General features: G+C 36.6%; 1 protein-coding gene across 4 annotated transcripts in view; it reads left to right on the top strand.

The window, feature by feature from the left end:
- Positions 1 to 14,202, top strand: part of TRAPPC8 (trafficking protein particle complex subunit 8) — a 52,294-nt gene that overhangs the window by 25,559 nt on the left and 12,533 nt on the right. For all 4 annotated transcript variants that reach the window (XM_079301310.1, XM_079301309.1, XM_079301308.1 and 1 more), the window contains 14 exons: positions 444 to 668; positions 1,678 to 1,786; positions 2,506 to 2,700; positions 2,899 to 3,029; positions 4,085 to 4,159; positions 4,853 to 4,979; positions 5,995 to 6,152; positions 6,936 to 7,378; positions 9,562 to 9,709; positions 10,966 to 11,062; positions 11,512 to 11,580; positions 11,698 to 11,738; positions 13,260 to 13,445; positions 13,944 to 14,045. In XM_079301310.1, the coding sequence (XP_079157436.1) occupies positions 444 to 668; positions 1,678 to 1,786; positions 2,506 to 2,700; positions 2,899 to 3,029; positions 4,085 to 4,159; positions 4,853 to 4,979; positions 5,995 to 6,152; positions 6,936 to 7,378; positions 9,562 to 9,709; positions 10,966 to 11,062; positions 11,512 to 11,580; positions 11,698 to 11,738; positions 13,260 to 13,445; positions 13,944 to 14,045 (2,106 nt within the window). The remainder of the gene's footprint in view (positions 1 to 443; positions 669 to 1,677; positions 1,787 to 2,505; positions 2,701 to 2,898; positions 3,030 to 4,084; positions 4,160 to 4,852; positions 4,980 to 5,994; positions 6,153 to 6,935; positions 7,379 to 9,561; positions 9,710 to 10,965; positions 11,063 to 11,511; positions 11,581 to 11,697; positions 11,739 to 13,259; positions 13,446 to 13,943; positions 14,046 to 14,202) is intronic.

Raw genomic sequence — 14,202 nt, 5'->3', positions numbered from 1 at the left:
GTGTGTATACTGAATAACATGTTGGCTGAAACTATGGCACTGAAAGTTCAGTTTGGGTGGAATGAAATGTGTTAAATCCTGTTTATGTCCTGAGGCTTGGCAGTAGAGCTCTGTATACTTTAGCAGTCAGTCCTAAAGGAACTTCAAACACCTTTCTAAAAGTAGTCTTTTCTTGTTATTTGCTTTTTTAGCTTACTGCCTGTTACTATAGTCTTTAAACACTAGTGAACTTAATCTGGAGGCCAGGCTTTGTACTGTACATTTCTGTGCTTAAATTAGTATTGACCAGATTCTATGAGGCACAGTTCTGAAACGTTGCACTTCACATAGTGGCGGGGATGTGGGAAAAACTACTTTTCTGATTTAGTATTCAGTCTTTGTAATGCTATAATTAAAGCCAGTGAATAATGGGATTATTTGAGAGATTGCCTTTTTTCTTGCAGAAGAAACATGCCTTACGTTGCTACTGTCAAGCCATGCAGGTTTACAAAGGGAAAGGCTGGTCTCTTGCAGAAGACCACATTAACTTCACCATTGGTCGTCAGTCCTTTACGCTTCGCCAGCTGGACAATGCTGTGTCTGCCTTCAGGCATATTTTGATCAATGACAGTAAACAACCTCCAGCTCAGCAAGGAGCTTTTTTAAGAGAATATCTTTATGTCTATAAGGTAAATGACTTCCTTGTCTCTGTTTCTTGAGTTCTTGAGTAATAAGTAATTTTATTACCATCAATTTTCTATTAAGTCATTAAATGATTTTCTATTCTATTTGCTTTGTTCCGGGGTTGGGTTTGGTGGTTTTTTTTGGTTTTGTTTTTTGTTTTTAATCTAGTTGATGTGTTCAATATTTTACTTCAGACTTCAAAAAATCCACATATGCTGCATCTCTTGTGTGTAGTACTTTCTTAAATGGGTATAAGTATGGGTTATTATTAAGTAATGTATGTGTTTTTATTACAGTAAAGTCTTCTTTTTGAGGATCATGCCTGAATTGTGGTTGTGATAAATTTTTAAAAGAAATAGATCTGTTCTGTTTATCATCAATTTATAATGATTTTGGGGACTTTTGATAATGCGTGTTTAATAAAGGCTAGGTAGCTTTGTCATCATCCATCTAGTGAATTTCATTCTTTAATAAGGGTAAAATTTGATGGATCAAGTGACTCACTGTGTTGTGTTTAAGTTCGTGTGTGATTCTGGATTGTAAGAGTGTTTAGAGATGATACTGCCATACATTATGCAGCCATGTAGATACTGTTCTAAAGTTTATGAACAGAATTTCTGTGGTGTTTAAGTTATGGCAGACCTTACTCAAAGGCTGGTGTTTGAGTCCACAGCTCAGCTTCATGAGGGTTTTGTTTAATGGTGGTGTGATAGTGAATGTCGTTTATCATATTCTGAGTTAAACAGTCTAGCTTTGCATCAAATAAAGCTTGTAATGGCAATATAGCCACGTATTTCAAGGTTAAAATAATTATTCTCCCTCTCCCCTAAAGATTTCACAAACTTTAAACTCCTTTAAAAAAAAAAACACCTATGTCAAGCAGTTAACTGAAATTATTTATTGCATCTTAAAAATACTCCCTGTTCAAACATTGAGTGTTTTTAACTTGACTTCTTTATCATTCAACCATTGGTAATGTACATGACACTCTGTTTTCTTGCTCCTTTGCACCAGAATGCAACCCAGCTGTCACCTGATGGTCCCTTACCACAGCTTCCTTTACCATATATTAATAGCTCAGCAACTCGTGTTTTCTTTGGCCATGATCGACGACCAGCAGAAGGTTAGAAAATTTTAAGTAAACAGTTTCAAATCCCTTTTTTAAGGAACCAAAACACATGCAAGAGTTGGTGCTGTTTAAAAGAAGTCTATCATTATGTAAAACTAAAGTGATTGGGTAACTTTAAAATATTTCAAAAGAAAAGCTTGAGCATAATATCTACTTGCTGGATGTTTCCAGATTCCCTGTGTGAATGTGAAATCTGTGTATGTGGTTGTGCTGATTATCACTGTTTTTCAAGTCTATAATGAACTTAATGGAAGGGATTATTATTGTAGCAAATACTGGACACTAGTGGCAATGGTACAAGTTAGCTTTACAGTTAACTTCCTCTAGGATGAAATATTTAAAGTACTCTTGTTCCTGAATGTAAAGAAAACTAAGTGGAATTTCTTATAGAAACCAGGGCTGTACTATGGGCTTGTAGTCTATTATAATGTAAAAATGATCTGTAGCCATAGTATACCATGTAGCATGCTAAAATCTTGGTTTGCCATGGTATCCAAATTGAACTATGCCCAAATTATTCTCAGTGTTGTCTTCCATGTGTGTTTTTCAAAATGTCTTGCAATTCACTTTTTAAGTGAATTGTAGCATAAGAACAGTAGTGTCCTAGAAGTTAAAGTATTTTAAGAATAGTTACCAAACTGCCAGTGGAGCCCTCTGATGAAGCTGTTGCATGTTGCTGTTTTCACCTTCTAAGACTTCCTTTCTCCTCCCAGGTGAAAAGCAGGCAGCTACACATGTAAGCCTGGATCAGGAGTATGACTCAGAATCATCACAACAGTGGAAGGAGCTCGAGGAGCAGATTGTGTCTGTGATAAATAAAGGAACAATACCTTCAAACTTTCAACCAACGCAGTTCTGTTTAAATCGCTACTCAGATAACTCCAAATTTCCACTTGCTGTGATAGAAGGTAAAGTTAAGCTTTTTACACTTCAGAAATTATAAACTGAATTAGATAAATTTGTATTAATATTTCCTGTCTTATTTTGAGATTTGATCCAATGTTCTTGTGCAAGTTGTTTGTATGTGAATGCTCTTAAGATAGGTGAGCCTTCAGATTGTGGTGGGGAAAGCCCATTGTTATTATTTTCTTGCACTTTTTTGATAGAACCAATAACTGTAGAAGTGTCCTTCCGAAACCCTCTGAAAGTTCCACTTCTTTTGACTGACCTTTCATTGCTGTGGAAGTTTCAGCCCAAAGACTTCAGTGCAAAGCATGATGGAGAAGCAAAAGAGCAGGTGAGGAAAGCTTCATCCTTTCCCAACTCAAAGCTGCAGGTATGGAGTATGTATCGAGTAGTCAAAATTCTGTAGTATGAAACCATTCATAACATTAATGTTCATAACGTTTTTGTGTTCATAAACATGAAGATTTAAGTGTAAACTAAGAAAAAAGTCAAGAAAAATAGTAGCTACTGAAATAATTTTTATATTATATAGATTTTCCTAGATCTGTAGGGCACAAAGCAGCCAAGTAAGCAAAAAAGTGTATTGCAAAGCTGAATGCAAAATAACATACTTCCAAGATTGCATTGTATATGCACTGCCATCTATTTTAAGTCACACTAGCCTTGACTGCAAATTATCAAATATCCTTTTCTTATTTGAGCTGCTGTATATAGTGAAATATGTGTTCTGAAAAACTGCTAGTATAACATAGGAACATCTTAGTATCTTGATGAGAAGAGAATTGGAAATTTATTCAAAATTAATGTTTTGAATATTTTAGATGAGCTGTTGTGCTACTGTCTGACTTAATACTTCAACTAATGCTGCCAAAATCTCTGATGGACTGTTGTCACATCTAGGTTTTAAAGGTTTTAATATAATAATACTGAATAGTGCAGTAAATTCCTAAATAATTTGTTTTCCTGGCCAAAATACTGGGAACACAGTGATCTCTAAAGGTACTGTAAGTATTTACCAGAGAAACCTGGTTCCACATAATTGAAGTCTCAAGACTTACCCTGCACTTTCCCTTTTGATCTGAACTGCTGCTTTAATAGTGTAATAAATACTTCTGTGAATATCATTGAAACAGACTGGGAATGGTTCCAGTTTATAGTGCTAAATCTTAAATTTCTCTTAAATAAATATTTACTGAGCTCTCAAGTTGCTTTTTAAATTCCTAAATGTCAAGAAGCTGTGCTTGCAGCACTTGCTTTTCCAAACTGTTTGGAAATTTGTATGATTTTTTTCCCTTAAACACTTTAGGCAGGGTTTTAGAAATATTATTTATGGCACTTTCTCTGCCTAGGAGTAATAGTATCTAAAGAGCTGTTTTTTCTTTTCAGGGTACGTGTGATGAAGATATGGTAGGAACTGAAGCAATAGCAGAATTTTTAATTAATAGTGAGGAGACAAAAGTGGTAAGTACTATACTTTGTTTTAAAAATAATATTCTCAGTGTTGAACTTTAGTGTGCGTTTTAGACTTATGATCTGAACTTAATGTTAAACTGACAGAGCACATGACTGAATCAGAAATTCCAGTACCTCAAATATCTTATCACTTTGTGTAATGTGACAGGGCCAGAAACACTGGGCATGAGAGGCTCCTCCTGAGCATCAGGAAACATTTATAACTTCATTTATAACACTTAGTTATTTTGTAAATGTGATAGTGCTTGAGCATTTGGCACAGGCTGCCCTGAGAGAGTGTGGGCTATCCATGTTTGGAGATCTTAAGAGTCCTTTGGATGTTGTCCTGGGCAGCTGGCTCTAGATGGCCTTGCTTGAGCAGGCAAGTTGGGCATAATGACCTTCAGAAGTCCATTCCAGCTTCAATCATTCTGTGATTCTGGCCCTCTTAATCACAGTAAAAGTTAACATTAAGGAATTTTTCCTAATGTAATGAGCATTTCTCAGCTGTGAACTGGTTTGGTAAATTCTGTGTATATGAAATTTTCAATCTAATAAATGATCTGTATTTACTGTTGCAGTTATAACTGACACAGCTATAAAGTAAATGTAGCTGTGAATGTGTTTAGCAATTGGACATTTAACTGTAATAATACTTCTTTCTAGTAGCAACAACAACAAAAATTTAACGTATCTCCACAGGCAAGACTAAAGCTCTTTCCCCATCAAACAGGGGAGCTACATATTCTGGGAGTCGTTTATAATCTTGGCAGTGTTCAAGGTGCTGTGTCATTAGATGGGATAGATCCTTCTATTGGATTACAGACAGGTAAGTGTATTATTACCTAAAATCGTGTGTTTCTGGAAGGAGGAGACATAGCTTCTGCACAGTAGATTTTGTTTTTGACTACCATGATACAAGGCCTTCCATTAGGTAGGGATGTAGAAATATGAGAAACAGCTGAAATGGGAAAAGAGCAACTTGGCTCTTGTAGGAATCACCTGATAAAGGATGCCACATCCATACTTTATTGCTGCTTTTAAATCTGTTAAAATTTTGAAACCAGTAAAAAACCAAAATGTAAATATTCCATCTATGTCATGTTGAATCTATACCAACTTTCATTGACTTTCTTGCGATTCATTTTTTCTTTGGCATCTTTTTGCTTTGTTAACTTTCAACTTTTGTCTGAATGTTGCACTGAAGTTCTTTTTATAGATTCAGAAATTTAAATTTGGCTGATACAGATTTTTTTAGTATCTTGAGTTCTTTCCTTTACATTAATCTATAAATGGACAATTAATTGCATGCTACTTGCTCGGTTTTATTGAATAATTTATCTGGAATTCTCTCATATGGAGAATTTAGTTGTTAGATGAAATGGAGATTAAAATGTGTGAAAGTGTCTGAAAGAAGTAGAAGCTTGTTTGGAGGCTGGAAACCTTTTGAATAAAAAACATTTGGAGAGCGGTGGCTGTTTTTAAAGGAAATAATCCTCTAAGTGACTTTCCAGCCTGGCAGCAATTGGGAAAGTAAATAAATGCATCAACTTTATGCACTACTTCCTTTCCAGTTGTAGTCAAACTGTTGAAGGGCGGAGTAAGTCCACAACAATGGATAACTGGCTGTTGGAACTTGAACTAGCTATGTGTTAGGTGACTGTAAGCTTTGAATAGTTCTTTGTTGGTGATGCTGCTTAATCCATGACCACAGCATCGGCCCAGTAACAAAAATTAAAATTACTTTTGAGATTGAATTGGGAGCTTTGGGTCATTTCTTAGAGATAAAGTCAGGAAATAATTAAAAAAATCCAGCTAAAGAAAAGTTTTAAATTTTTTTTCAGGCAAGTTTGTTTCCAATGGGTTATCTGTAAGAGGACGACAAGATTTAGAAATCCAAGGACCTCGACTTAATAACACAAAAGAGGAAAAAACATCAATTAAATATGGACCTGATCGACGTTTAGATCCCATTATTACAGAAGAAATGCCTTTGTTGGAGGTATGTGACTACTTCCTATTGGCAGCTTTGAGCAAAGAGCAGTTTATATATGTAATTCTAATAATGGCAGCTTTAATTTGTTAATGCGAATGGTAATTTTGTTAATTTGTTTATGTTAATGGTAATTTGTGATCTATCAATGACAAACTTGTGTGGATTTTTCCAATTTAAACTTGAGGCCTCAAAATTAGTATCCTTCTGAAATTGCTATATTCACTTAAAATTTTAGTTGGCAACAACTTTGGTAGCCAGATTCTAGGATAAGTAGGGAGCAAGCAAAGAAGCTTTTTTCTGTTGGCTTGCTATTCATCTAGAACAGTTATTCCAGCTGGTTAATTAAAACACAGTGCTTTTCTCTTCTAGGGTTATTAAGGTGGTCTGGCTAACTGGTTAATGAACAAGTCCCTATAGTGGGATAGATGAGTTAGAGCTACAGTGATCACGCAGTCCAGCTGCCTGACCAAGTTAGTGTGTTACTGGCTTTGTCCAAATGCCTCTTGAGTAGTGACAGGCTTGGGGCATTGACCCCCTCTCTAGGAAGCCTGTTCCACTGTTTGACCACCCTCTCCATACAGAAATGCATCTTAATGTCCATTCTAAACCTCCCCTGGTACAGCTATTCCCACATGTCAGGTCACTGGATTTCAGGGTGAAGAGATCTGCACCTCCCTCTTCACTTCCCCTCAGGAAGCTCTAGGCAGCAATGTATTTTGTGTTAGTGAGTGTTTTCATGGCTTGGCTCAGTGTTTAGGTTTTTATTTTTTCTTTTTCTCTCCCATACAGGTGTTCTTTATAAATTTTCCTACAGGACTTCTCTGTGGAGAAATCAGAAAAGCATATGTAGAGTTTGTGAACGTAAGCAAGTGTCCTCTTACTGCACTGAAGGTCGTGTCCAAGCATCCAGAATTTTTCACTTTTGGTGGAAATACTGCTGCTCTGACGCCACTAAGTCCTTCAGCCTCTGAGAACTGTAGTGCTTACAAGACTGTTGTGACAGATCCTACCTCTGTGCGAGCAGCACTGCTGTCTTCAGCTTCTTCTGCAGACTTTGGGGTTGGCACAGGAGGTTCACCTGAAGTAATACAGGTTCCACTTCCTGATGCTGTTCTTCTTCCTGGGGCTTCAGTGCAGCTGCCAATGTGGTTACGGGGACCAGATGAAGAAGGTGTTCATGAAATTAACTTCTTGTTTTACTATGAAAGTATTAAAAAGCACTCAAAAATGTGGTAAGTTTTTCTAATCTACCTTTTCTGTCGTACTTATTAGACGCATTAGATTCTGTGATTGTAATGGTAAAAGCAAATATTACTGAATTTCTCTCAGTTGCTGAGATGATGTAAAAATGGCCTGTTATCTGCTATTCTAAGCTATATTTTTTCTACTAGATGATATAATTTCCATAGGAAATTGTATAGCCTACAGTGCTTTTATTTGAGCAATAAATACTAAATTATTAAAATAATTTAATAGGAATGTTAATGGAATTCTCTTAAAACAAGCTTTGTTCTTATTTAGTCCCTCTGGAATCACATCTTTCTTAGGCATAAGGTGAAAAATCATAACCTAATTTGTTTTTGCATTTTATAAAACAAAATCTTGTCTACCTTGAAATGAATGATTTTGTTATTTGTTAGAATTTGGCTAGTAATTGTATTGTGTGAAAGATGTTCTCCTTGGAGGGGTCAGAAATCAAGTTTGACTTGCATGCTGCTGCATAATTTCTTTCTGGACCATCTTGAGAGAGTCCACTGTCAAGTTTGGCACCACAAGCTAAAACAACCCCAAGAAATTCATTCACCACTTCCTGTGGGCAGGCAGACTTTCAGAAAAGGAGGGCTCCATCATGTGGAGTGATTACTTGGGAAGACATGTCAGACCCTGCTTTCTCCTTCTCCCTAGTTTTATTGCTGAGCATGACACCATATGGTGTGGAATATCCTGTTGGTCAGTTGCAGGTCAGCCATACCAGTATGTCCCCTCCCACCCTTTTGTGCAACCCCAGCCTGCTTGCTGGTGGGGTGGGGTGAGAGGCAGAAAAGGCCTTGATCCTGTGCAAGCCTTCCTCAGCAATAGCACAGCATTCCTGAATCACAGCAATTTTCTAGCACTAAGCCACTACCAGATACTGTGAAGAAAATTAACTATGCCAGCCTAAATCTTCACACTTGGTGTCTGTACTAGAGTTACTTCAGATAGGCTCTGGTAGGATGAACTGAATGTCTTCTTGTGGCAGAAGCTTGTCTCTCTAGTTCTGAGAGAGAAACAAAGTTCATGTGCTGTGAGACTAGTTTGCAGTGTAAACTAAAGCAGAGTAATTTGAGATGGTTGAGAGAGTGGATCAGCAGCATATTCTCAAAACTGAAGTCATGCAAATGCATCCGTGGTTTAGATTTTTCTGTAGCTTCTGAAATACCAAAGTTAGCATTTCATTTGGCTCTAAGCTAGTCTGTAGGAATAGGGAATTTGTCCCCTTGCAACTCATAGTATTCAGAAATAGCGGTGTTTGAGAGATGGAGGAGGATTGTTGGAGTAATGTACTTGTTCCTTAATGTACTGAAGTTTTGAGGGGGACTGAAGGCAACTAACTGCTCTGGTTTAACAGTGCTCTTAGTAGGCTGAGCATACCTTTTAAGTGTTCAAAAAATGATATAATTTATGCCACTTGAAAGCTGTACAGGTACCTGTGTATCTGAATATTAACTGCAAAACTCTGAAGTTTCTTCTGTAATTGTGACATGGTGAAGCAGAATTTAGGAAGCCACTGATTTTTCTCTCCCAAAACTAAGTCACATGTTGTTTCAACTTATTTAATAGGTAGTACTTATCCAACGTTTACATGCTTCTAAAATGTTTCCAAGTGGAAGTTATGGTAGCTGAAAGCTTCTACTAGGAAAAGCTCATGTATTTTGATGGTGTCTAAGAAAGGAATTGTTACTCATCTTTAGAAAGGCAGGAGGATAACTTTCATAAAGGGTCTGCAGTCCTGGAGGTTGAGAATGTCTGGAAAAAGGCAGGGTAGCAGCGGTTTGGTCCTCTTGGCTTTTAAATTCTCTTTTCAGGAGAATTTATTGAATGCAGTAGTATTCTAAGTGCTTTTTAGTAATATTTATGGCAAGAGATGTGACTTGAATAGTGGTTTTTCTCTGGCTTATTTACTCAGAAGTTCTTTTCCACAGCAGTTGGTAGCATTAAATAGTTTAATGATATCCGTGTGCCAAGACATGTCAGTTTGCTTTCACTCTGCCACTCTGAAACATTTAAAGAGCACCTAGCCTTAATGCTGACAAAGTTAAAAACTAAATTTCTTGATGTCATGTTCTGGGCAGTCCTGGTTGTTCAAAATGTTTTTTTGTTTTGTTTTGTTTGTTTGTTTGTTTGTTTTTCCCACCCCCTCTCCTCCCTTTCCTAGTCATAGAGTATTAAGGCACACTGCAGTTATTTGTACCAGCCGGTCTCTGCACGTTCGGGCTACTGTCTGCAGAAGTAATGCACTTGGGGATGAAGAAGGCAGAGGGGACAACATGTTGCTCTTTGTGGATGTAGAAAATATCAATACTGTAAGTTCTTATTTGTATTCATAATAATACTGTCCTGAAGCTCAGCAAATATGAACCAAGACTCAAGATTTTCTACAGTAATTTTGCAAAAAAAAAACAAAACAAAACAAACCTTGCATATTTGATCATTCAAATACTGTTGAAAAGAATATTAATGTGAAGTTATATCCTAACTCTCTGGAAGTCTCCTATGGTAATCATATTGCAAGACTATAGTTCACAGTGTTTTAAGGAAAATTTATTTCAAATTGATGAATGTTCTTGATTGCAGCTTTCATTGTTGTCTCATTCAGAACTGTCTGCATCTCCTGAAATCTTTCAGTGAAAACACCGGTAAAATTAGTGGTAATGTCAGTCAAAATTTTAGCTCCGATTTGAGGGAAGTTTGTGTTTACATATATCACCAAACTTATAAGACATTTTTGCTAATATAATCCAGATACAGATATATCTTGTGATCTGTTGACTTACTAAAGAAGATGAAAATACTAAGATTTTCAAACCATGCTGATTTAAATTTACTCATTTTTTTGGTAAAGCTGCTCCCATTTTTTCTATCACAAAGCAAGGTAACTGAATTGTCTGTTTGTAGAATTCATAGACACTTAGTTGGTAATGGAACCACTGAGCTGATTTGTCGTTTTCTTTTAAAGGTGTGTACACTCTGGTTTTTTTTCTTCATTTAATGAATATTGTCCACTCCTTTAAGGAGGGAGGAATGTTTTTATGAAGGATGTACCAGGTTAACAACGTGAGGCTTATTTTTCCACTACTGCCTCACTCTTTGCCAGAAACGAAACCAACTCCAAAAGCTGTATTTTATTGTGTGTGTATATATATAAATCCAAAACAGATTTTAAGTTTCTAGGATTTATGGTGTAGCAATGCTCCTAAAGTAATCATAGAAACTTAAGTAACCTTGTGGACAGTGTTCTGCATTGGAGTTAAAAAGCCTAGTTTTTCTTAAAGTTTTTCTTAATCTAAAATACTAGCTTGTGTGTCTTTTTCTGGGGGATCCTTATTTCCTCTTTGTGTGGCTTTGTTTACTGGAATTGTAAGTTGCTGTGATCTGGGACTGTTGCTTTACAGTCGGTCTTACATCTTGAGTTTTAAGTACTGTGTGTTATGAGTGGTGTGAATAATGAGTTGAATTAATATTCTAACAGTGGCACCTTGCAGTGAGCACTTAACTGTGCAATGTAGCACATCACAGTTGTGATTGGTTTTCTTTGACATAACTTTTGTCTGTTCCTTAGAGTGAGACGGGTGTTAAGGAATTTCATATAGTGCAAGTTTCAAGCAATAGCAAGCACTGGAAGCTTCAAAAATCTGTTAACATCTCTGGAGACAAAGGTATGTGTCTTTTTCACCAAAATAATAGCAAGTCTAGCTTCTGGCTGATAAAAACAGTTAAAATCTTACAAAGAGCTGAATTTGGATTTCAGAATAATTAGTTTCCGAAAACTTTGTCCATTTCAACATACTAAAGCCCTTCTTTTGTTATATTTCAAGAAATGTATGTTTGGAGATAACTTACTCAGATTTAATTTTAAAAACAAGCTTAATTTACAGGTAAATTAGCTCTGTGATGCAGAGAAATCCATATCTGGGTGGCTGATAATTTTCCTCACAAGAAGTGTGGTTTATTGTGTGCCATTGCTATGCCTGATTAGCTGTGCTTGTTGAGTGTCATCAGTGTGTGTGTTTCCTGTTTGTGAATATTCAAGACTTGTGACTTTTGTCTAAGGGAATCTGATTATGCTGAGGATGAAGAAAAAAACCTTGCTACTTTTTTCTTTCAGATACTAAACTGGCTAGCAGAGAGAGAGCCAAGTTGTGTTTTAAAGCAGTGAGATGCAAAAACTCAGAAGGTAGGTTCTTTCCTGGATATGGTAACTTTTTTAAAAAAATACTCTTTTTGGATACTGTATGCTGAAGTTGTGACTTCTGATGATGCTAAAACAGTGCTTTCTCTTTTTATCCCTTAGAAAATTACACTTTTGCAGATATTGTCTTTGGAAATGAGCAGGTAGGTGGATGGGTATGACTGTGTATTTTGTCATGTGTAAGGTGTCCCTGTCATGTAAAGGGACAAAGAGATGATAAGGTAACCTAGGCTAGCATATAGTCAGGAATGTTAGGATCCCAGCTCCACAGTTGAGCTACTTTGGAATCACATTGCAGTGCTGGCTTTCTTTGCTAATGCTTTTCCTTCCTTTTCAGCTCTTTGGCTTTGGAGTAGTTACTTTAAATATATCCCAGCCCTCCAGTTTTCTAGTAGAGGCCTGCAGATATCAGATTCTTATTCTTAATTATACCTTTACTAAGGCAGATTAAAAATTTTAATTACAACTTATTTGAAAAAGTGGAAAAGTAATGGATGTCAGTCACAGAATTTCAAAACTACTGCAGAAGGTTGCAGTGGGTTCAAGGAGTCTGATTTTATTAGAAGTTTAGGATTCTAGACTACCATGCTCTTCTAATTTTTTTAAACATACAGATATTGAATAATCCTTTTAATAAGTGATCTTGGTACTACAAATGCTTTTCCAAGACCTGAGGAAAGTAGGCCCATTTGCATTAAGTCAGAAATCTGCATAGTGGATTTAGTTCAGTTGAGTATTAGATTGCTTATTTTATGCTGAGCATGCATTTTTTCCTGTATGTATTCAGCTTTTAAAGCCAAAGAAAACCTATTTACTGCCATTTCATTTCATAGCCTTATAAATTGAAGTTAGGACTAGAAATCTAAGCTACAGCACTTCAGCTTTCCTGGAGAACATTTTATTACAGTGGGGAGATAGGGAGGGTGTCCTCCCTTCTGTGCAGTTGCTACAAAAGTGAATTTTCTCCCTGGGTATCAGCATTCTGCTAGTGCAATTATTAGCAGCTCTGCAACAGCATATTTTGGAAAAACTAGCTTTTTTTTAAAGGGCGGGGTTGCAAAGCTAAAATTGCTTGCTTATCCTGTTGTCTCCAGCTGGACACAGTATCATTGCTGTTGCTCTTCAGCTTCCTTACCAGGCTTTTGGTGTTGGAAGAGCTTGGTACACATGACAGCACAGTGCTTCTGTTTGTGCCATGTATCTATGGGGATGGGCTGTGCAATTTATTATCTCTACTATTGCTAACAAAGTGATGTTCCTAACTTAGATAAATAATTCCAGCTAAGCTGTGGAAAATATTATTAAGCAAAAATGACTTTTGTATGACTTAGTTGGATGCTTCAGCTCTCTCTATTAGACTTGATCTATCATAGTAGGCTGCTTTGTGATAATAATCAAAGCTCCTATTTCCAAGTTTGGTATTTGTAGTTCTAAACAAGCAAGTTACAGCTCTGTTTTCTCTATATTACCTTTAGTAGCCCTTTAGATAGGGCTTATGTCTAACAGGTGAAGCATGGAAACCAAGGTGTTTGGCATCCTGTAGTTTTGCAAAGGGAAGCCAGCCAGGATAATGGAACTGAAATTCTACCACGATGAGCTCTGTTAGAGCAACTTGTCAGCTCACATCCTGTTCTGAACACTTTCTCTTTTTTTTTCTCTTGTAGATAATAAGTTCAGCCAGTCCTTGTGCAGACTTTTTTTTCCAAAGCTTATCCTCTGAATTTAAAAGAACTCATGTGCAATCTCATGCTCATGCATCTCAAAGGGCAGTGAAACAATCATTTGATGAAACAGTCAGATTGATACAAAAGTGCAGTGAAGTTGATTTGAACATTGTGGTACTGTGGAAGGTATGTATGGTTGTGGCCTTTGTGGTAATTTGGACATGAAATGTTACAGTTAGAAAATAATTAATGTAACCCTGAACTTTCAGATATATACCTATGAAATTTGTGGATGAATTTTTTTTCTGAAAACAATCAAACCAACTATAGAAGCAAAGATAGTCTTAGTATCTATCACTGTAATAAGTGTCCTTAAATGGTTTTACATTACTCTGGATGCACTCAGTTCTTATAAGCTCTCTTTAAAAAGAGAAAATAATGAAATTTTAAACTATGGTATTTATTAATGGTTGTTCTTAGAGAACTCTAGGAGTGACCCAGTGTACTTTGAAGAAAAAAGTCTCATTTGGAGCAGTGGAAATTGGCATAAATATGTCATGCTGGCCTCTTAAGTTTTGATCAGTACAGCATCTTCCACCTGAGTTAGGGAGCAGTCAGTAACTCTGTGTTATCAATCTTACTGTACTTCCTGGTCTGCAGATGTCTTTGTATTATGTTCTGTAGGCATATGTTGTGGAAGACAGCAAGCAGCTTATCTTGGAGGGCCAGCATCATGTTGCCCTTAACACAGTTGGGAAGGAGGCCTTTTCATTTCCTCAGAAGCAGGTAATCTACTGTGAAGTTTTCCTTTACAATTGTTTGTGGAATCTTTTGTAGAATCTTAACATCAGATACACGTTACTAAGCTGACTAACTCCAGGTTTGCTTAGTCTTCTGTATTGAACTAGCTAGGCCCAGTTGAAACATGAGAAAAGCAGTATGC

The sequence above is a fragment of the Erithacus rubecula genome, assembly GCF_903797595.1.
Source record: "Erithacus rubecula genome assembly, chromosome: 3".
Classification (NCBI taxonomy): Eukaryota; Metazoa; Chordata; class Aves; order Passeriformes; family Muscicapidae; genus Erithacus; species Erithacus rubecula.
This window is presented reverse-complemented; position numbering and strand designations above follow the sequence as displayed.